This window comes from Pipistrellus kuhlii, unplaced genomic scaffold (genome assembly GCF_014108245.1).
Source record: "Pipistrellus kuhlii isolate mPipKuh1 unplaced genomic scaffold, mPipKuh1.p scaffold_m20_p_57, whole genome shotgun sequence".
Taxonomy (NCBI): Eukaryota; Metazoa; Chordata; class Mammalia; order Chiroptera; family Vespertilionidae; genus Pipistrellus; species Pipistrellus kuhlii.
Window position 1 is genome coordinate 576,350 of NW_023425559.1, and position 20,266 is coordinate 596,615.

The 20,266-nt window shown below is 71.2% G+C and overlaps 1 protein-coding gene across 2 annotated transcripts in view; it reads left to right on the forward strand.

The window, feature by feature from the left end:
* Positions 1 to 20,266, forward strand: part of NOTCH1 (notch receptor 1) — a 45,544-nt gene that overhangs the window by 22,824 nt on the left and 2,454 nt on the right. Inside the window, exons 7-33 of one of the 2 annotated variants that reach the window (XM_036416766.2) lie at positions 191 to 346; positions 554 to 739; positions 939 to 1,052; positions 1,603 to 1,716; positions 2,614 to 2,847; positions 2,930 to 3,040; positions 3,589 to 3,781; positions 5,478 to 5,623; positions 5,703 to 5,816; positions 7,582 to 7,701; positions 8,162 to 8,314; positions 8,577 to 8,805; positions 9,346 to 9,547; positions 10,274 to 10,427; positions 11,571 to 11,755; positions 12,239 to 12,371; positions 12,644 to 12,901; positions 12,990 to 13,102; positions 14,058 to 14,629; positions 14,964 to 15,377; positions 15,783 to 15,931; positions 16,458 to 16,674; positions 16,936 to 17,023; positions 17,158 to 17,323; positions 18,675 to 18,970; positions 19,308 to 19,455; positions 19,544 to 19,641. In XM_036416766.2, coding sequence (XP_036272659.1) covers positions 191 to 346; positions 554 to 739; positions 939 to 1,052; positions 1,603 to 1,716; positions 2,614 to 2,847; positions 2,930 to 3,040; positions 3,589 to 3,781; positions 5,478 to 5,623; positions 5,703 to 5,816; positions 7,582 to 7,701; positions 8,162 to 8,314; positions 8,577 to 8,805; positions 9,346 to 9,547; positions 10,274 to 10,427; positions 11,571 to 11,755; positions 12,239 to 12,371; positions 12,644 to 12,901; positions 12,990 to 13,102; positions 14,058 to 14,629; positions 14,964 to 15,377; positions 15,783 to 15,931; positions 16,458 to 16,674; positions 16,936 to 17,023; positions 17,158 to 17,323; positions 18,675 to 18,970; positions 19,308 to 19,455; positions 19,544 to 19,641 — 5,063 coding nt within the window. Of the gene's footprint in view, positions 1 to 190; positions 347 to 553; positions 740 to 938; positions 1,053 to 1,602; positions 1,717 to 2,613; positions 2,848 to 2,929; positions 3,041 to 3,588; positions 3,782 to 5,477; positions 5,624 to 5,702; positions 5,817 to 7,581; positions 7,702 to 8,161; positions 8,315 to 8,576; positions 8,806 to 9,345; positions 9,548 to 10,273; positions 10,428 to 11,570; positions 11,756 to 12,238; positions 12,372 to 12,643; positions 12,902 to 12,989; positions 13,103 to 14,057; positions 14,630 to 14,963; positions 15,378 to 15,782; positions 15,932 to 16,457; positions 16,676 to 16,935; positions 17,024 to 17,157; positions 17,324 to 18,674; positions 18,971 to 19,307; positions 19,456 to 19,543; positions 19,642 to 20,266 lie in introns of those variants that run through there. The other variant, XM_045573852.1, reaches the window with a different exon arrangement.

Genomic DNA, 20,266 nt, shown 5'->3' on the forward strand with positions numbered 1-20,266 from the left:
GCTGCGGACTCCATCCCCAATGGGGGCGTGCAGGAGGCAGCCGGTCAATAGTCCTCTCGTCACTAGTGTTTCTGTCTCTCTCAGAAATCGATAGAAAAGTGTTTTTTAACAGAGCATCGCAGCGGGAGGCCCTTCCTGGGGGGTCTGGGTGGGGGCGGGAGGGCAGTGCCCCTGACGGCGCCCCCTGCAGGTCTGCTGTGCCACCTCAACGACGCCTGCATCAGCAACCCCTGCAACGAGGGCTCCAACTGCGACACCAACCCCGTCAACGGCAAGGCCATCTGCACCTGCCCCTCCGGCTACATGGGGCCGGCCTGCAGCCAGGACGTGGACGAGTGCGCGCTGGGTACGCCGGGGCGGGCGGGCGGCCACGGGGAGGTGGGCGGCCACGGGGGCGGCCACGGGGGAGGGGCGGCCATGGGGGCGGCCAGCCATGGGGGAGGTGGGGTGGCCACGGGGGAGGGGCGGCTCTGGGGAGGTGGGCTGGTCCCTCCCAGATGCTGGGAGCCGGGGTGCCGGGAGCGGCCCCTCACCCACCACACTGCGCCCCCAGGTGCCAACCCCTGCGAGCACAAGGGCAAGTGCATCAACACGCTGGGCTCCTTCGAGTGCCGCTGCCTGCAGGGCTACACCGGCCCCCGCTGCGAGATCGACGTCAACGAGTGCGTCTCGAACCCGTGCCAGAATGACGCCACCTGCCTGGACCAGATCGGGGAGTTCCAGTGCATCTGCATGCCTGGTGCGTGGGCACAGACACCCAGCCTGTGCCTCCCCCACCCCAGACCGCCAGCACCGGGGAAACCGAGGGAGGCCCCGCCGGGGGCGGAGCAGAGCGCGGGGCACGGGGGAGGGGGCAGGGGGGCTGGCGCCGTGGCTGCGGGTCTGGTGGGGGCTCTGGGCCGGCACCCTCACGCCCCGCTCCCCCCACCCCCCTGCAGGCTACGAGGGCGTGCACTGCGAGGTGAACCGGGACGAGTGTGCCAGCAGCCCCTGCCTGCAGAACGGCCGCTGTGTGGACAAGATCAACGGGTTCCAGTGCCAGTGCCCCACCGGTGCGCCCCCGGCTGCCCCCGCCGCCCGCCACCGGCTGCCCCCGCCAACCGCCCCGGGCTGCCCCCGCCAACCGCCCCCGGCCGCCCCCGCCGCCCGCCCCCGGCTGCCCTCGCCCGAGCTCTGTGCCCGGGGACAGGCCCCGCCTGCCCGGCCTCACTCTGCCCCTAGAAGTGGACAGGGGTCCAGGCTGGGGCGGTACTGCCCTCGTCCTGCCGGGTGCTTGGGGGTGGGGATCCCGGGGGCCGGGGAGGCCCCTCCTGGCTGCTGGGGTCCCCTGGCGGGGAGGGCGCTGGGAACCCCGGAGGCTCCGCTGTGGGGCTCCCGGCTGTGGGCGGCGCCATGGACGTGGGGCTCTGGAGCCCCAGGGGCTGGAGCAGGTCGGGCCTTGGGCTCCTGAGATGCAGATCGGGCCCCAGACACCGAGGGGACCCCAGGCCCCCCCTGCCTGGGCTGGCTCTGTGAGCCCCGAGGCGGGCCTGAGGCCGGAGCGGACGCGGGAGGGGAGGGTCCGGCGGGAGCCCTCTGCCAGCCGTTGCCGTGCCGCCGCAGGCTTCACCGGGAACCTGTGCCAGTACGACGTGGACGAGTGCGCCAGCACGCCCTGCAAGAACGGCGCCAAGTGCCTGGACGGGCCCAACACCTACAGCTGCGTGTGCACCGAAGGTGGGCGCCGCCGGGCGGGAGGGAACGCGGGCGCGGGTCCCTCGGAAGGACGGCCGGAGCCGAGGGGGCAGGGGACAGCCCTCCGCCTGGGACCCTAGTCCAGGGGCCGAGGGCGCCGCTCAGCGCTGACCTCACAATGGAAGAGGCGTCTTTTTACATTTTTAAAAGATATTTTATTGCCCCAACTCCTAGGTCAGCAAACTCATTCGTCCACAGAGCCCAATACCAACAGCACAACGATTGACGTTTCTTTGGAGAGCCACACTTTTTAAACTTAAACTCCTTCTAACGCCACTTCTTCCAAACAGGCTGGCCCAGGCCGTGGTATTTTGTGGAAGAGCCACACTCAAGGGGCCAAAGAGCCGCACTTGGCTTGTGAGCCACAGTTTGCCGACCACAGCCCTAACCGGTGTGGCTCAGTGGATAGAGCATCGGCCTGCGGACTGAAGAGTCCCAGGTTGATTCCTGTCAAGGGCACGTATCTTGGCTGCGAGCAAGTCCCCTGTAGGGGTTGTACGGAGGCAGCTGATCGGTGTTTCTCTCTCATCAATGTTTCTAACTCTCTATCCCTCTTCCTTCCTCTCTGTAAAAAATCAATATATTTTTTATTGACTTCAGAGAGGGAGAGAAACATCAATGATGAGAGAGAATCACGGATCGGCTGCCTCCTGCACGCCCCCCACTGGGGGTCAAGCTCACCCGGGCACATGCCCTGACCCAGAATCGAACCGTGCCCTCCTGGTTCCTAGCTCAGTGCTCACCCCCTGAGCCACGCCGGCCGGGCACGGCGTCTCCATGGAGGACACAGCCCGTCCTCTCTGCCAGGGCCGGGGACGGGGTCTGGGGCAGGGCGGCCGGTCCCCGGGAGCAGCCGCCTGAGCTTGGCCCCGCCCGCAGGCTACACGGGGCCCCACTGCGAGGTGGACATCGACGAGTGTGACCCCGACCCCTGCCACTACGGCTCCTGCCAGGACGGCGTGGCCGCCTTCACCTGCCTGTGCCGGCCCGGCTACACCGGCCACCACTGCGAGACCAACATCAACGAGTGCCACAGCCAGCCCTGCCGGCACGGCGGCACCTGCCAGGACCGCGACAACGCCTACCTCTGCCTCTGCCTCAAGGGGACCACAGGTGCGGCGGCTGTGTGTGTGTGTGTGTGTGGGGGGGGGCTGGCCGCCGGGCTCCGGCTGACCCCACACGCCCCCACCCTCAGGACCCAACTGTGAGATCAACCTGGACGACTGTGCCAGCAGCCCCTGCGACGCCGGCACCTGCCTGGACAAGATCGACGGCTACGAGTGCGTCTGCGAGCCGGGCTACACCGGTGAGCGTCCGGGGCCAGGGACTGTCCCCCGGCTCCCTCCCCCGCCCCGGCTCCGTCCCTCAGCCCTGCCCAGGATGGCTTGGGCTCAGAGGTCAAGGCCAGCGATGGCCCTGGGCCCTCAACCAGGTGGGCTGCCGCAGGGAGCCGCCCAGGGCCACTGTCAGGCTCCAGCCCTCAGCGACGGCGGCTGGGACAGCGTGGCGATGGGCCCAGCGGCTCCGGGCTCCGCGGGCAGCTCAGCCGGCCCAGCGGGCAGCTCAGCGGCCCAGCGGGCTGAGGACACGGCCCGGGTCCAGGCACTGTCGGCCGCGGCCGCCCCGTCTGCCCCGAGCAGGCCCTGGCTCTCAGGGCCTCAGGTGCCCATGGCCAGAGGCCGGGGCAGGCTCTGCCCGGGCACGGGAGGGGACTCACACGTGCCAGCGAGCGCCCGTACAGAGCGACATGCATGTAAAGTGTCCGCTCGGCCCGCTGGCGCGGGGCCGGTTACCGTCCCCGTGTCCTGGGAACGGAGGCTCGGCCGGACCCCTCACAGCCCCCCCCGCCCGCAGGGAGCATGTGCAACATCAACATCGACGAGTGCGCGGGCGGGCCCTGCCACAACGGCGGCACCTGCGAGGACGGCACCAACGCCTTCACCTGCCGCTGCCCCGAGGGCTTCCACGGCCCCTCCTGCCTGTCCGAGGTCAACGAGTGCAGCAGCGACCCCTGCGCCCACGGGGCCTGCCGGGACGGCCTCAACGGGTGCGGGCGCGGGGCTGGTGTGGGGCGCGGGGCGGGTGCGGGCATGGGGCTGGGTGTGGGGCTGGTGTGGGGCGCGGGGCGGGTGCGGGCATGGGGCTGGTGTGGGGCGCGGGGCGGGTGCGGGCATGGGGCTGGTGTGGGGCGCGGGGCGGGTGCGGGCATGGGGCTGGGTGTGGGGCGCGGGGCGGGTGCGGGCATGGGGCTGGGTGTGGGGCGCGGGGCGGGTGCGGGCATGGGGCTGGTGTGGGGCGCGGGGCGGGTGCGGGCATGGGGCTGGTGTGGGGCGCGGGGCGGGTGCGGGCATGGGGCTGGTGTGGGGCGCGGGGCGGGTGCGGGCATGGGGCTGGTGTGGGGCGCGGGGCGGGTGCGGGCATGGGGCTGGGTGTGGGGCGCAGGGCGAGTGTGGGGCAGGGCGCAGGCACACGTCCACCCCTCCAGGCCAGGCTGAGCTGCGCCCCCAGGGAGGTGGCTGTGTGGCAGCCGGCAGGGGGCAGGCTGGAGCTCCAGGCGGGCCAGGGTCGGTGCTGTGACCCAAGGACAGGTAGCGTCTGTGCCCAGTACGGGCCCCTGCTCGGCCCTGGTCTGTGCCCAGGCTTCCCCGGGCCACGTGTCGCCTGAGCCACGTGCCGCCTGAGCACAGTGCTGGCTCCGCGGGCGGGTCCTCCGAGTCCCTGAGGCCAGGCAGTGGCCAGGGCCCTGGGTTTGTGAGATGCAAGACGTGGCTGCGGTGGGTTTTGTCTGGCTCCTCAGGCAGCTCCTGGGTCTGTGAGTGGAGCATTTTTAATTGATTTTTAGAGAGAGGACGGGAGAGGGAGAGAGAGAAGCATCAGTGATGAGAGAGAATCCGGGATCGGCTGTCTCCAGCACGTCCCAACCCAGGCCTGTGCCCCGACCGGGATTCGAACCCGGGACCTCTTGGTTCCTGCTCCACTCCCGAGCCCACTGGCAGGGTAGGGGGACAGGGACCCCTTTACGCCTCCCAGCCCTGCAGCCTCCCCTGAGCTTTTGTTGAGGAGGCGGCTGAGGTGCCTGAGGGGCCACGCCGTCCTTACAGGCCCAGGGGCAGCGGACGGGGCCGGTGACGGGCCCCCGCCTGTGCAGCCGGGCCTGCGGTGGCTCCTCTGCTGCTCCGGGTTCGGAGGCTCCGGGCTGGGAGCCGTCACGGCGAGGGGAGGTCGCCCGGGAAGGGTGTGCAGCTGCTCGCCCTGCCAGCCCTCGAGTCTCCCCTGCGTGGCTGTGCCCCGGCTTCCCCTAGTAATAACCCCCGGTCCAGCCGGAGTCCTGCGAGCTGGTCTAGCAGACTGCCCGCTGAGGGCGTGCGGGAGCCCCTGTGGGGGCCGGTCAGTGGCCCCCGCGGGCGTGTGGTCGGCACTGGGGGTGGGGCCGAGCCCCCCGCCCTCCATCGGTGCGGAGTGTCAGGGTGCAAGGGGAAAGGAAGCTCTTTCGGACACTGTGCTGTGCTCCCTCGCTCTGTGTGCTCGGGGCCCTGGAGGGGGCGGGGCCTGGGCCCTCCTGCACAGAGTGAGCGCTGGGTTCGAGGCCACACAGCCAGGGGCGGGGGTGCTGGCGCCCCACCTGAGAGGGCTGAGGGTCTGCGGGCCGCCGCCGCCATGCCATCGGCCAGGAGCGTGGGGGCCGCCGCGGGCCGCGCCCCGAGGCCCCCGAGGGCCCCCTGAGCGGCCGCCTCCCCCCGCAGGTACAAGTGCGACTGCGACCCCGGCTGGAGCGGGGCCAACTGCGACGTCAACAACGACGAGTGCGCGTCCAGCCCCTGCGTCAACGGCGGCACCTGCAAGGACATGACCAGCGGCTACGTGTGCACCTGCCGCGAGGGCTTCAGCGGTGAGCGCGCCCGGCGGCCCCGGGGGCGGCTGAGGGCCGGGCGCGCCGACGGCACCCTGACCGCCGCCCCCTCCCCCAGGCCCCAACTGCCAGACCAACATCAACGAGTGCGCGTCCAACCCGTGCCTGAACCAGGGCACCTGCATCGACGACGTGGCCGGCTACAAGTGCAACTGCCCGCTGCCCTACACAGGTGAGGGCGGGCCTGCGGGCGGGGCCTGTGGGGCGGGGCCTGGCCCACCAGGTGGCTGAAGGCGCCGTGGCGGCCACGGGCCACGGCGGCCACGGGCCACGGGTGTGCAGTGGCTTTCACAGGGCCGCCTTTTCTGCGAGCTCGGGGGCCGTGCCCAGAGGCTCCGCTCTGCGTGCAGGGCCTTACTAAGGGGGCCAGACGTCCCGCGTGCGTCCCCGGTGTCCCAGCCTCCATTCCCCTCCCGGCCGGGGCCCTAGGACCAGTCCTCCTAGATCAGTGGTCGGCAACCTCATTAGTCAACAGAGCCCAATAGCAACAGGACAACCACTGAAATTTCTTCTGAGAGCCAAAGTTTTTAAAAATATTTTTATTTTTTACAGAGAGGAAGGGAGAGGGATAGTTAGAAACATCGATGAGAGAGAAACATCGATCAGCAGCCTCCTGCACACTCCCTACTGGGGATGTGCCCGCAACCAAGATACATGCCCTTGACCGGAATCGAACCTGGGACCCTTCAGTCCGCAGGCCGACGCTCTATCCACTGAGCCAAACCAGTTTCGGCGAGAGCCAAATTTTTAAAACTTAAACTCCTTCTAACGCTACTTCTTCAAAACAGTCTCGCCCAGGCCGTGGCTCGAGAGCCGCAGTTTGCTGACCACGGCCCTAGGAGAGCTGTGCAAAGAGTTAAAAACCGAAAGTCATGGCCACTGGGCCCCTGATGGGGGGAGGGGGGAGGGGAGTCCTGAGACGGCCCTGCCTGGGGGGCGGCGAGCCTGTGGTTCTCATGACACCGGGTGGCTGGAGGCCAGAGCCGTGTTTGCTTTTCGCGGCCCCGGGGCCTGGCTTTTCTCTCCCGAATCAGTGAGGAAGCCGGGCCGCCCAGGCCTCCACGCCCGGCGCACCGAGCCCTCGGCCGCTGCCGAGCGGAGGCCAGGCCAGGCGGGAGGAGCCGGTGTGACCTGCTTCCCCTCGCACAATTGTCGGAAGCCCTGGCCCGTTTCCTGCCCGCCCGGTCACCGTGGAAACCGAGGGAGAGAAAGGGCCTGGAAAATCGCAGCGCGGCCTCGAGATAACGGCCACGAGGAAGATAACGCTTCCCGCTTCCCGCCAGCCGCGCCGTAAACAGGAAAACCGGGGGACGCGCCGGGTGCAGGCGCCCAGCCTCCCTGTCCCCGGTCCCCCGCAGCCCGGGATGTGCCCGGCCGGAGCTGGCATGGCCCGCGGTGCAGGCCTGCCCCTGCGGTCACTGCCGTGTTCTGCGGCCTCGATGGGCGCTTCCTGCCTGGGCCACGAGAGGCCGGGAGTGGGCCCGAGGCCCCGCCAGCGTGGGGATCCCCAGCCCTTATGCCAGGGGCTCCTCGGGCGAGGCCCAGGCCGTGCCCTGCAGCCCGGGGGGCCACGTGTCCCTCCGGTGTCTCCGGCCCGAGTCCAGGCCCCCCTCCGCCGGCAGCTCCCACGGGGCCTCGCGTGCAGCCCGTGGGTCTCCGGCGGCGAGGACCAGCCGGCGTGGCCCTCCGGCCGGCTCCCGTCCTCACCGCCTCCCTCTCCGCAGGAGCCACGTGCGAGGACCAGCCGGCGTGGCCCTCCGGCCGGCTCCCGTCCTCACCGCCTCCCTCTCCGCAGGAGCCACGTGCGAGGACCAGCCGGCGTGGCCCTCCGGCCGGCTCCCGTCCTCACCGCCTCCCTCTCCGCAGGAGCCACGTGCGAGGACCAGCCGGCGTGGCCCTCCGGCCGGCTCCCGTCCTCACCGCCTCCCTCTCCGCAGGAGCCACGTGCGAGCTGGTGCTGGCCCCGTGCGCCTCCGGCCCCTGCAGGAACGGCGGCGAGTGCCGGGCGTCCGAGGACTACGAGAGCTTCTCCTGCGCGTGCCCGGCCGGCTGGCAGGGTGAGGCGCTGCCGGCGGCTCCGGCTCCGGTGCCGGGAGGGCGGCCCGGGCGGGGGGGACGGGGGGCCGCTGCCCGGCCGGCTGGCAGGGTGAGGCGCTGCCGGCGGCTCCGGCTCCGGTGCCGGGAGGGCGGCCCGGGCTGGGGGGACGGGGGGCCGCTGCCTGGCCGGCTGGCAGGGGGAGGCGCTGCCGGCGGCTCCGGCTCCGGTGCCAGGAGGGCGGTCCCGTACTCGGGGGGACGGGGGGCCGCTGCCCGGCCAGCTGGCAGGGGGAGGCGCTGCCGGCGGCTCCGGCTCCGGTGCCGGGAGGGCGGCCTCGTACTCGGGGGGACGGGGGGGGCCGCAGCCCGGCCGGCTGGCAGGGGGAGGCGCTGCCGGCGGCTCCGGCTCCGGTGCCGGGAGGGCGGCCCGGGCTGGGGGGACGGGGGGGGGGCCGGGCTGAGGCGGCTCTCCCTCCCCAGGGCAGACCTGCGAGGTGGACAGAAACGAGTGCGTGAAGAGCCCATGCCGCCACGGCGCCTCCTGCCAGAACACCAACGGCGGCTACCGCTGCCTCTGCCTGGCCGGCTACACCGGGCGCAACTGCGAGACCGACATCGACGACTGCCGGCCCAGTGAGTGCCGCCGGCCGCCCCGACGACGGCAGGACGGGAGGGCGGGGGCCCTGGCCGCACCAGCTGGCACCCCAGAGAGCCCGCCCGCGGCCCAGGTGGCGTGGCCGGGCGGGCGCCGGGTCGGCGCCGGGAGGTGGCCGCTCGCGCAGCATCGCCCGGCCCGCGTGGGCCGCGTGCGTGCCTCCGGCTGTTCCAGGCGCTCCTCCCGGCGAGGAGCTCCCTCAGGCCCGCCCGCGCCCTCAGCCGCTCCCCTGCCCCCCAGACCCGTGCCACAACGGCGGCTCCTGCACCGACGGCATCGACGCGGCCTTCTGCGACTGCCTGCCCGGCTTCCAGGGCGCCTTCTGCGAGGAGGACATCAACGAGTGCGCCAGCAACCCCTGCCGGCACGGCGGCAACTGCACCGACTGCGTGGCCAGCTACACCTGCACCTGCCCGCCGGGCTTCAGCGGCATCCACTGCGAGAACAACACGCCCGACTGCACCGAGAGGTGGGCGGCCGGCAGGGCCCCGGAGCCAGGGCCGTGGGGGGGGGGCGCTTCTGGGCCATGCCCAGGGTCTGGCGGCCTGGCCCCGAGCAGGCGGCCGCCGTCACGCAGAGCTGGCCGAGCGGAGCCGGACACTGCTCCCGTCCTGCACGGCTCCTCCTAGAGGGCCACTGCCAGTTGACAAGGGAATCAACTTGTTTCCCTTTTCACCTTGGCTGCTGGGAAGCTCGGGTTACAATTATCCTCTGTGTTATCTATTCGAGTTCTGGTGTTCCTCCTGTTTTCCCCTTAACCCTGAGTGTGAGAACGCTCCCCTCAGGATGAGCTTATGGAGGCGAGGACAGGGAGGGGTGTGATGGGTTTGTGCGCCTGAGCCCCCCATCTTCCCCCCAACCCTGTCCTGGGCCCCCGTGAGGTTAGTCAGGCTGCTGCTGGCCTGGTGCGGCCGTCCGGCCCCCGGTGGCCGCCGGTGAGCCAGCGTGGAGGTCCGGCGTGGGCGGGTCCTTCGCCCGGTCACCTCCCCCGGTGCCCGCCCACCTGCAGCTCCTGCTTCAATGGCGGCACCTGCGTGGACGGCATCGCCTCCTTCACCTGCCGGTGCCCGCCCGGCTTCACCGGCAGCTACTGCGAGCACGACATCAACGAGTGCGACTCGCGGCCCTGCCTGCACGGCGGCACCTGCCAGGACAGCTACGGCACCTACCGCTGCACCTGCCCGCTGGGCTACACCGGCCTCAGCTGCCAGGTGAGCCGAGGGCTGCCGTCCCCCTCGCCGAGGGGGCCCTGGCTGAGGCGCGGGGCCTCGGGCACGTGCTCCTGGGGGTCAGGGCGGCCAGTCTGGCCCCAGCCTGGGCCGTGCTGCCCGCAGAGGTGCTGGCGGGCGGCCAGCCCTGTCAGGGAGCGGAGGTTTGGGGAGAGAGCATAGACTAGGGAGTGTAGGGTAAGGGGTTTGATAGGGTTTTGTTTTGTCTTGTTTTAATATATTTTTATTCCAGGGAGGAGGGGAGAGAGACTGAGAGACAGAAACACCAACGATCAGAAAGGATCATTGATCGGCTGCCTCCTGCACGCCCCTCCCTGGGGATCAAGCCTGCAGCCCCTGGGGCCTGTGCCCTGACCGGGAATCAAACCCGGGCCCTTCAGTCCACAGGGAGCGCTCTATCCACTGAGCCACACCGGCTAGGCTGGCTGGGAAAGGACCGTTAAAAGCTAATGTTTTTATAGGAAATGTGCAAAACTATCGGCCAACCTTCCTAGGAGATTTTCACGTGAAATACTAATTATAAAAGCTCCCAACAAAATTGTCTACTTTTGACATAAGGTCTTCCTTGGAGGGATGGGTCTGGATTTGCTGGGGGGAGACAGAGAGAGAGACCCCGCTCAATGGAGCCGGCCGCAGACTCCACCTCCGTGGGGTGGGTGTGGGGGGGCGTGGGCTGCCGGCCGGAGGGTCTGAGCGCTGCCCCCCCAGAACCTGGTGCGCTGGTGTGACTCCTCGCCCTGCAAGAACGGCGGCAAGTGCTGGCAGACCCACGTGCTGTACCGCTGCGAGTGCCACAGCGGCTGGACCGGCCTGCACTGCGACGTGCCCAGCGTGTCCTGCGAGGCCGCCGCCCGCGAGCGAGGTACCGTGTCGCCCCCAGCCCGGCCCCTGGGTGCCCCGTGCCCTCCCAGCCCGGCCCCTCCCCCCAGCTGCCCCGGGTACCCCGTGCCCCTCCCAGCCCGGCCCCTCCTTCTAGCTGCCCCGGGTACCCCGTGCCCCTCCCAGCCCGGCCCCTCCTTCTAGCTGCCCCGGGTATCCCATACCCCTCCCAGCCTGGCCCCTCCCCCCAGCTGCCCCGGGTACCCCGTACCCCTCCCAGCCCGGCCCCTCCCCCCAGCTGCCCCGGGTACCCCGTACCCCTCCCAGCCCGGCCCCTCCCCCCAGCGGCCCCGGGTGCCCCGTGCCCTCCCAGCCCGGCCTCTCCCCCCGGTGGCCCCTGGGTGCCCCGTGCCCTCCCAGCCCAGCCTCTCCCCACAGCTGCCCCAGGTACCCCGTACCCCTCCCAGCCCGGCCCCTCCCCCCAGCAGTCCCCCGGGTGCCCCGTGCCCTCCCAGCCCGGCCTCTCCCCACAGCTGCCCCAGGTACCCCGTACCCCTCCCAGCCCGGCCCCTCCCCCCAGCTGCCCCGGGTGCCCCGTGCCCTACCAGCCCGGCCTCTCCCCACAGCTGCCCCAGGTACCCCGTACCCCTCCCAGCCCGGCCCCTCCCCCCAGCGGCCCCGGGTGCCCCGTGCCCTCCCAGCCCGGCCCCTCCCCCCAGCTGCCCCGGGTGCCCCGTGCCCTCCCAGCCCGGCCCCTCCCCCCAGCGGCCCCGGGTACCCCGTACCCCTCCCAGCCCGGCCCCTCCCCCCAGCAGCCCCCCGGGTGCCCCGTACCCCTCCCAGCCCGGCCCCTCCCCCCAGCGGCCCCGGGTGCCCCGTGCCCTCCCAGCCCGGCCCCTCCCCCCAGCTGCCCCGGGTGCCCCGTGCCCTCCCAGCCCGGCCCCTCCCCCCAGCGGCCCCGGGTACCCCGTACCCCTCCCAGCCCGGCCCCTCCCCCAGCAGCCCCCCGGGTGCCCCGTACCCCTCCCAGCCCGGCCCCTCCCCCCAGCTGCCCCGGGTGCCCCGTACCCCTCCCAGCCCGGCCCCTCCCCCCAGCGGCCCCGGGTGCCCCGTGCCCTCCCAGCCCGGCCCCCCGGGAGGGAAGCCGGGCCTCACACTCCCCCCACTCCACCCCTGCCCCCCGCAGGCGTGGACGTGACCCAGCTGTGCCGGAACGGCGGGCTCTGCCTGGACGCGGACAACACGCACCACTGCCGCTGCCAGCCCGGCTACACGGGCAGCTACTGCGAGGACCAGGTGGACGAGTGCTCGCCCAGCCCCTGCCAGAACGGGGCCACCTGCACCGACTACCCTGGTGGCTACTCCTGCGAGGTGGGGCCCGCCCCGTCCGGGGAGGGAGGGTGTGTCGGGGGGGCACGGAGTGCTGGGCCCGGGTTGGGAAGGCCCAGCCCAGCAGATGCAGATGCCTTTTAGTCCCATTGAGGTAGAGCCAGGGTGATCAGGGAAGGCTGCCTGGAGGAGGTGTCCCTGGGGGAGGAGGAAGTGGCTGGGAGAAGAAGATGCACTGAGACGTTGGACAGGGTTTCCCTCCTGCAGGATTTTTCTCCCCCTTGTTCGTTGACACCCCTCCTGAGACCCCACCCCCACATCTGCCTCAGGAGCTGGGGCCTGGCCGGCTCTGGGCCGTGGCTTAGTTGATCGGAGCCCTTCTCAGGCTCGGCTGGGAGAGTCTGCCTCTGGGTCAGCCCCATGTGAGGGGCCCAAGGCTTTAGGCAGGAGGGCAGCGTGTGTGGCTCTGTCCGTCAGCACAGGGGGCAGCCCACAGAGCCACAGCCCCCGTCTGTCTCCCCACAGTGCGTGGCCGGCTACCACGGGGTGAACTGCTCCGAGGAGATCAACGAGTGCCTGTCCCACCCGTGCCAGCACGGCGGCACCTGCATCGACCTCACCAACACCTACAAGTGCTCCTGTCCGCGGGGCACGCAGGGTGAGCGAGGCTGCACCGGCCGGGGCCGGGGCCGGGGCAGCGGGGCCTGTGCCGGCCGAGCCGTCCCGGGCCTGGCCGGAGCCGCGGGCGGGCGGGAGGCGGGCGCGGGGCCGGCGGGGACACGGGCAGTGGGGCCTGAGCCGGCCGGAGCCGTCCCGGGCCTGGCCGGAGCCTCGTGCGGGCGGGAGGCGGGCGGGAGGCGGGTGTGGGGCCGGCGGGTAAGGAGCAGGCGGCGGGCGGCACACGGGTCCCTGACGCCCCCCGCCCCCCAGGGGTGCACTGCGAGATCAACGTGGACGACTGCAGCCCCCCCATCGACCCCGTGACCCGCGGCCCCAAGTGCTTCAACAACGGCACCTGCGTGGACCGGGTGGGCGGCTACGCCTGCGCCTGCCCGCCCGGCTTCGTGGGCGAGCGCTGCGAGGGCGACGTCAACGAGTGCCTGTCCAACCCCTGCGACGCCCGAGGCACCCAGAACTGCGTGCAGCGCGTCAACGACTTCCACTGCGAGTGCCGGCCCGGCCACACCGGTGGGCGCCCGCGGGGGCTGGGGGTAGAAGGGGCGGGGCCGCGGGGCGGGGCCGCGGGGCTGCTCCTCACCCCCCTGCTCGTCCCCAGGCCGCCGCTGCGAGTCCGTCATCAACGGCTGCAAGGGGAGGCCGTGCCAGAACGGCGGCACCTGCGCCGTGGCCGCCAACACCGCCCGCGGCTTCATCTGCAAGTGCCCGGCGGTAGGTGCCGCCTGGGGGGGGGGGAGGGGCTGCCCAGGCGGCCGCTCACACCCTGCGAGGGCCTGGCCTGCTGAGGCCTCTGCCATCCTCATGCCCCTCCAGGTCATCTCTGGTGCCCGAGAACTTGACTCGCAGAGCAGTTTTATTTTACTTATTTAATATGTTTTTATTGGTTTTGGAGAGGATGGGGGAGAGAGAGAGAGAAACAGTGATGAGAGAGAATCGTTGATTGGCCGCCTCTGAAACCCGGGCCTGTGCCCTAGACCGGGATAGAACCGGGGACTCTACAGTCCACTGAGCCCAGCCAGCCAGGCCCGGGGCAGTGTTAGATTCGCAGAACAATCCTGCGGAAAATAGGGTTCCCAGTTCTGTTATTAGCTTCTTGGGGTCCTGGGGTCCATTGTTACTATGGACACCATTACTATTGACGAGCTTGACATCGATACATTGTCACTAAGTCGAGGCCACAGTGATATATTGTTACTAAGTCGCGAACAGGCTGCCGCCGGGCTCTGGGTTCTGACGGTGCAGGGGGCGGCATCCTCTATGAAACACTCCGGGTCGGTGGAGCTTCTCGGGGCCCTGGGGACCCCGTGTGTTCTGCCTGTGCATCCTGTGCCCGCCGACCCTGAGGTTTATATGTCCACGGGACATCTGTTTTATTTTTTTAACCTACATTCTTATTGGATTCAGAGAGGGCGGGAGAGAGAGAAGCATCAATGCTGAGAGAGAATCATTGGTCGGCTGCCTCCTGCTCACCCCTCACTGGGGATCCAGCCCGCAGCCTGGCCTGTGCCCTGAGCAGGAACCCAGCCATGACCGCCTGGCTCCTAGATCCAGGCTCCACCTGAGCCGCCCGGTGGGGCCACAGAACTTCCCTTTAGGGGTTGAGCGGCCCAGGGGAAGGCGGCTGGCCCTCTCGGGCGGGACCGAAACCAGCGCCCTCTCCCCGCAGGGCTTCGAGGGCGCCACGTGCGAGAACGACGCGCGCACCTGCGGCAGCCTGCGCTGCCTGCACGGCGGCACCTGCGTCTCCGGCCCGCGCAGCCCCACCTGCCTGTGCCTGGGCCCCTTCACCGGCCCCGAGTGCCAGTTCCCGGCCGGCAGCCCCTGCCTGGGCGGCAACCCCTGCTACAACCAGGGCACCTGCGAGCCCACCACCGAGAGCCCCTTCTACCGCTGCCTGTGCCCGCCCAAGTTCAACGGGCTCCTGTGCCACATCCTGGACTACAGCTTCCGCGGCGGCCACGGCCTGGACATCACCCCGCCGCCCCTGGAGGAGGCCTGCGAGCTGCCCGAGTGCCGCGAGGAGGCGGGCAACAAGGCGTGCAGCCCGCGCTGCAACAACCACGCGTGCGGCTGGGACGGCGGCGACTGCTCCCTCAACTTCAACGACCCCTGGCAGAACTGCTCGCAGGCGCTCGAGTGCTGGAAGTACTTCAGCAACGGCCGCTGCGACAGCCAGTGCAACTCGGCCGGCTGCCTCTTCGACGGCTTCGACTGCCAGCGCGCCGAGGGCCAGTGCAAGTGAGCGGGGTGGGCGGGAGGAGCCGAGCTCCAATGCCAGGTGCCAGCTGGGGGGTCGCCTGTGGGCACAGCTGGTGGGCAGAGCAGGCGGGCAGAGCAGGCGGGCAGAGCAGGTGGGCAGAGGGGGCGTGGAGGGGCCGAGCTCCAATGCCAGGTGCCAGCTGGGGGGTCGCCTGTGGGCACAGCTGGTGGGCAGGGCAGGTGGATCGGGCGGGAAAGGGGCGGAGCTCCAACGCCAGCTGCCAGCTGGGGGTCGCCTGTGGGCAGGCCCGGAGGGTGGGCCGGGGGTGGGGGTGATGGCGGGAGACTGAGCCCCCCTCTGCCCCGCCCGCAGCCCCCTGTACGACCAGTACTGCAAGGACCACTTCAGCGACGGGCACTGCGACCAGGGCTGCAACCGGGCCGAGTGCGAGTGGGACGGGCTGGACTGCGCGGAGCACGTGCCGGAGCGCCTGGCGGCGGGCACGCTGGTGGTGGTGGTGCTCATGCCGCCCGCGCAGCTGCGCAACGACTCGCTGCGCTTCCTGCGGGAGCTCAGCCGCCTGCTGCACACCAACGTGGTGTTCAAGCGCGACGCCCACGGCCAGCAGATGATCTTCCCCTACTACGGCCGCGAGGAGGAGCTGCGCAAGCACCCCATCCGCCGCTCCCTGGGCGCCGCCGCCGAGGGCTGGGCCGCGCTGCTCCCGGGCGGCGGGGGCGGGGGCGGGCGCTGGCGCCGGGAGCTGGACCCCATGGACATCCGCGGGTGAGTGAGCGGCCCTGGAGCAGCCCCCTCCCCCGACGGTAAAGGGCCCGAGGACCCGCCGGGCAGCCTCCCCACCCGGGGCCCTTGTGCCGAGGCCCGTGCCAGGAGCTGTCAGCTCCTGGGGGCCGGGGCTTGAGGTCTCCGTCCTGCTGAGAGGGGGAGGGGGTTTGGCCCCAGGGAAAGCACAGCGAGTGGCGGGCCTGGCGGGTGGGCCTTTGTGGGTGGCCGTTCCTGTCCAGGCCTGGCTCCCGGCCGCCCCTCCTTGAGCTCTGGGCCCTGTCTCCCCGGGGCCCTCGGGTGCTACCACCAGGGCGCCATCGGGTCCCCGGGCGGCTGGCGGGCAGGCGTGGGGGGGGAGGGGCGCCCGCACTGAGCCCTGACCCCTCCCCCGCCCCCCTCCCCCAGCTCCATCGTCTACCTGGAGATCGACAACCGGCAGTGCGCGCAGGCCTCCGCCCAGTGCTTCCAGAGCACCACCGACGTGGCTGCCTTCCTGGGCGCCCTGGCCTCGCTCGGCAGCCTCAACATCCCCTACAAGATCGAGGCCGTGCAGAGTGAGTGCGCCCTCGCCCCACGGGGCTCCCCGGGGGTGTGGGCTGTGCCCTCCAGAGTTCGGGGATCCCTTTTCTGGAAATTTCTGCAAATTTCTGCCTGGTGCATCCTCCCTCCCGGCTGACTGCTGCCGGTGGGGCCGCCCCGGGGACGCGCGCCGCCTCCTCTCCCGCCCCTCCCCGGCTGTCTCTGGGGGTATTACTCCAGAATCATTACCGCTTTTTAAAGAGGGGAGGGGCGAGTATCGATCGCTGTCCTGTGAGGAGCTGAAGTTCGTATCTCGGAAATCCCCATAAATCCTGCGTCTTAGCAGCTCCGCGGCGCTCGGAGCGCTAATCCCCGTCAGGAGAGGAGTGCGGGGCCGCGGTGCGGGGGTTCAGCGAGTTTGCAATTCTGATGCCGCGTCCGAATGACCTTATTCCGGGGCGGGTGGGGGGAGCGGGGTGCGGGGAGCCGGAGGCGGCGCCGCCGCGGAGCCAGTGCGCTGCCCGGCCCGCCGGCCCCGCGCCTGAGCCGCCTCGCCCGCAGGTGAGACGGTGGAGCCGCCGCCGCCGCCGCCGCTGCACCTCATGTACGTGGCCGTGGCCGCGCTGCTGCTGCTCGGCCTGGCGGGCTGCGGCGTGCTCCTGTCGCGCCGGCGCCGGCGCCAGCATGGCCAGCTCTGGTTCCCCGAGGGCTTCAAGGTGGCGGAGGCCAGCAAGAAGAAGCGGCGCGAGCCGCTGGGCGAGGACTCCGTGGGCCTCAAGTGAGTGCGGGCCGGCCCCGGGGCGGGCGCCTGCGGCCGGGCACATCGGGCCGCGGGCGGGGCACATCCGGGCCGCGGGCCGGGCACATCGGGCCCCGGGCCGGGCACATGCGGGCCGCGGGCGGGGCACATCGGGCCGCGGGCCGGGCACATGCGGGCCCCGGGCGGGGCGCATCGGGCCCCGGGCGGGGCGCATCGGGCCCCGGGCGGGGCACATGCGGGCCGGGGTCCCGGGAGCCCGCTCAGCCCCCTCCCCCCCAGGCCCCTGAAGAACTGCTCGGACGGCGCCCTCATCGACGACAACCAGAACGAGTGGGGCGACGAGGACCTGGAGGCCAAGAAGTTCCGGGTGAGTCGGGGCCAGGGGGGCGCCCGCCGCCGGCCTGGCGTGGCGTGACGTGAGTGACGTGGCGTGACGTGACGTGACTGAGTGACGTGTGACGTGACGTGAGTGACGCGGCTCTCCGCCCGCCCCGCCCGCAGTTCGAGGAGCCGGTGGCGCTGCCGGACCCGGACGCGCAGGCGGACCACCGGCAGTGGACGCAGCAGCACCTGGACGCCGCGGACCTGCGGGCGTCCGCCATGGCGCCCACGCCGCCCCAGGGCGAGGCCGACGCCGACTGCATGGACGTGAACGTGCGCGGCCCCGGTGAGTGCGCGGCCGGCCGCCCCGCCCGGAGCCCGCTTCCCTGGCCGGAGCCCCCCGCACCCCCCAGCCTCCTGACCCCGCCCCCGCCCTCGAGCCCCCCGCCCCCACCCCCGAGCCCCCTGAGCCCCCCGACCCCGCCCCCGAGTCCCCTGTCCCCGCCCCCGAGCCCCCTGACCCCGCCCCCGAGTCCCCTGACCCCGCCCCCGCCCCCGCGCCCCCCGCCCCCGCCCCCGCCCCCGAGCCCCCTGACCCCGCCCCCGCCCCCTGGCCCCGCCCCTGCCCTCGAGGCCCCCCGCCCCCGCCCCCGAGCTCCCTGACCCCGCCCCCGCCCCCTGACCCCGCCCCCACCCCCGAGCCCCCCGCCCCCGAGCCCCCTGACCCCGCCCCCGCCCCGAGTCCCCTGACCCAGACCCCTGACCCCGCCTCCGAGTCCCCTGACCCCGCCCCCTGACCCCGCCCCTGAGCCCCTGGCCCCCCAGTCCCCTGTCCCCGCCCCCTGACCCCGCCCCTGACCCCGCCCCCGAGACCCCCGCCCCCGAGCCGGGTCCCTGTTCTGAGGGTGAGGGGCGGGTGCTCAGTCCTCCCGGCCGCCTCCCGGCTGACCACAGCCCACTCTGCCCGGAAGTCGGTCTCTTCCCCTGAGGCACCTGGTGCTGGTCTCTGGCTGCGTTTTCATATTTAGGGTTTTTTTTAATATGTTCTGCCCGGTGGCCTGGCTCCGTGCTTGACCCATGGACCGGGGGTCAGGGTTCGATTCCCGGTCAGGGCACAGGCCCGGGCTGGGGGCTCACTCCCCAGTGGGGGGCGTGCAGGAGGCCGCCGATCCATGGTTCTCTCTCATCACTGAAGTTTCTCTCTTTCTCCCTTTCTCTCTGAAATCCATGAAAGTATTTTTGAAATGACATGCTATTAAGCTTAAAAAAATTTTTTTTTATGTCTTTATTCATTTTAGAGGACAGGAAAGAGGGAAAAACGTCACTGATGAGAGAGAGGACAGGGGGGAGAGAGAAACATCACTGATGAGAGAGAACCATGGCTTGGCTGCCTCCTGCACGCCCCACACTGGAGATGGAGCCCAACCCAGGCCTGTGCCTGACGGGGAGTCGAACCCTGACCTCCTGGTTCATAGGTGGGCGCTCAGCCCTGAGGCCCGCCGGCTGGGCCCACTGCGTTTCACGGCGTCTTTTCTCTTGGGGGAAGGGGGGTGTCGGAGAAGCTCTCGCAGGCCGTAAGCAGAGCGCCGGGCTGGGGCCACGGGCCACGTGGCCCCGGCGTGGCTCTGTCCCAGGGAAGCCCGCCTGGTTCGGGCGGCACCCAGGCTGTCGCGCTGACCGCCCGCCCTGCCCCGCAGATGGCTTCACGCCCCTCATGATCGCCTCGTGCAGCGGAGGCGGCCTGGAGACGGGCCACAGCGAGGAGGAGGAGGACGCGCCGGCCGTCATCTCGGACTTCATCTACCAGGGCGCCAGCCTGCACAACCAGACCGACCGCACCGGCGAGACCGCCCTGCACCTGGCCGCCCGCTACTCCCGCTCCGACGCCGCCAAGCGCCTGCTGGAGGCCAGCGCCGACGCCAACATCCAGGACAACATGGGCCGCACGCCCCTGCACGCGGCCGTGTCCGCCGACGCCCAGGGCGTCTTCCAGGTGGGCGGCCGCCGCCCCCACTGTCCTCGGCCGGGCCGGCGTCTCCGGTCACCGGACCCTGACCCCTGACCCCAGGCGTGGCCTCCGCAGGGGTGGCTGGTGTCCTAGCTGGGCGGGCTCCGCTGCTCTGAGGTGGCGCGGCCTCTGCACCAAGGCCACGTGCGGGCACCAAGGGGCTGGTCTGTGGGCAGCACCGCCTGCGTCCGGCCTGACCCTGCCCTCAGCAGCTGCCGGCGGAGTCCCGCCTCCCCCCGCCTTCTCACATCATGGCCTTCGGGTCTTCCCCAAGATGGCCCTGGGCTCCGCTCCCCCAGCCTGAGACCTCCCCTGCCCCCAGATCCTGATCCGGAACCGGGCCACGGACCTGGATGCCCGCATGCACGACGGCACCACGCCGCTGATCCTGGCCGCGCGCCTGGCGGTGGAGGGCATGCTGGAGGACCTCATCAACTCGCACGCCGACGTCAACGCCGTGGACGACCTGGGTGAGCAGGCGGCACCGCGGGCCGCGGGAACGGGCGCCGCCCCTGCCCCCGCTCCGCCCGCCAACCCCGGCCTCTGCCGCCCTCACAGGCAAGTCCGCCCTGCACTGGGCCGCCGCCGTCAACAACGTGGAGGCCGCCCTCGTGCTCCTCAAGAATGGGGCCAACAAGGACATGCAGAGCAACAAGGTGGGCGTGGGGGCAGCGTGGGCCCTGGGCATGAGGGCGGCGTGGGGCCTGGGCGTGGGGCCCTGGGTGTGAGGGCAGCGTGGGGCCCTGGGTGTGAGAGCATGGGGCCCAGGCTGGGCTCAGGGAACTGGCCCATGCCAGACGCAGACCCCGTAGCTCAGCACAGCCTCCTTCACTGGCCTGTGCTTACCGCGCCTTCCCAAGCACGGGGCTGCCCCCAGCAGGCATCGGTCCTCAGATAGGAGTGACCTGGACTGACCTTCTCCCTCCCCGCCCCCGGGCAGGGCAGGTGGCCTAGACGGTGTGGGTTGAGCTGGAACCCTGGTGGGTGGTTGTGGGGCTCAGGGACTGAGTGGCCCCAGAGGTAACGTGGTAACGTGAGTGGCTGCCTTCCTGCTGGCAAACCCGCCCTCTCACCCTGTGGCCAGTCTCTCCGTGGCCAAGAAACTTCCCCGGCTCCAGTCTGACCCCCTGGCCTCCGGAACCTGCGCCCGAAGTGTTGGGCACTAGGGGGCGCTGGTGGACACGGGACTGGGTACTGCATCAGGCCATTGCCAGGGCATTGTGAGAGCCAGGCTGGCTCCTCAGGCTTCACGCCCAGTGTGGCTTGGGGGGAGGGGGGCAC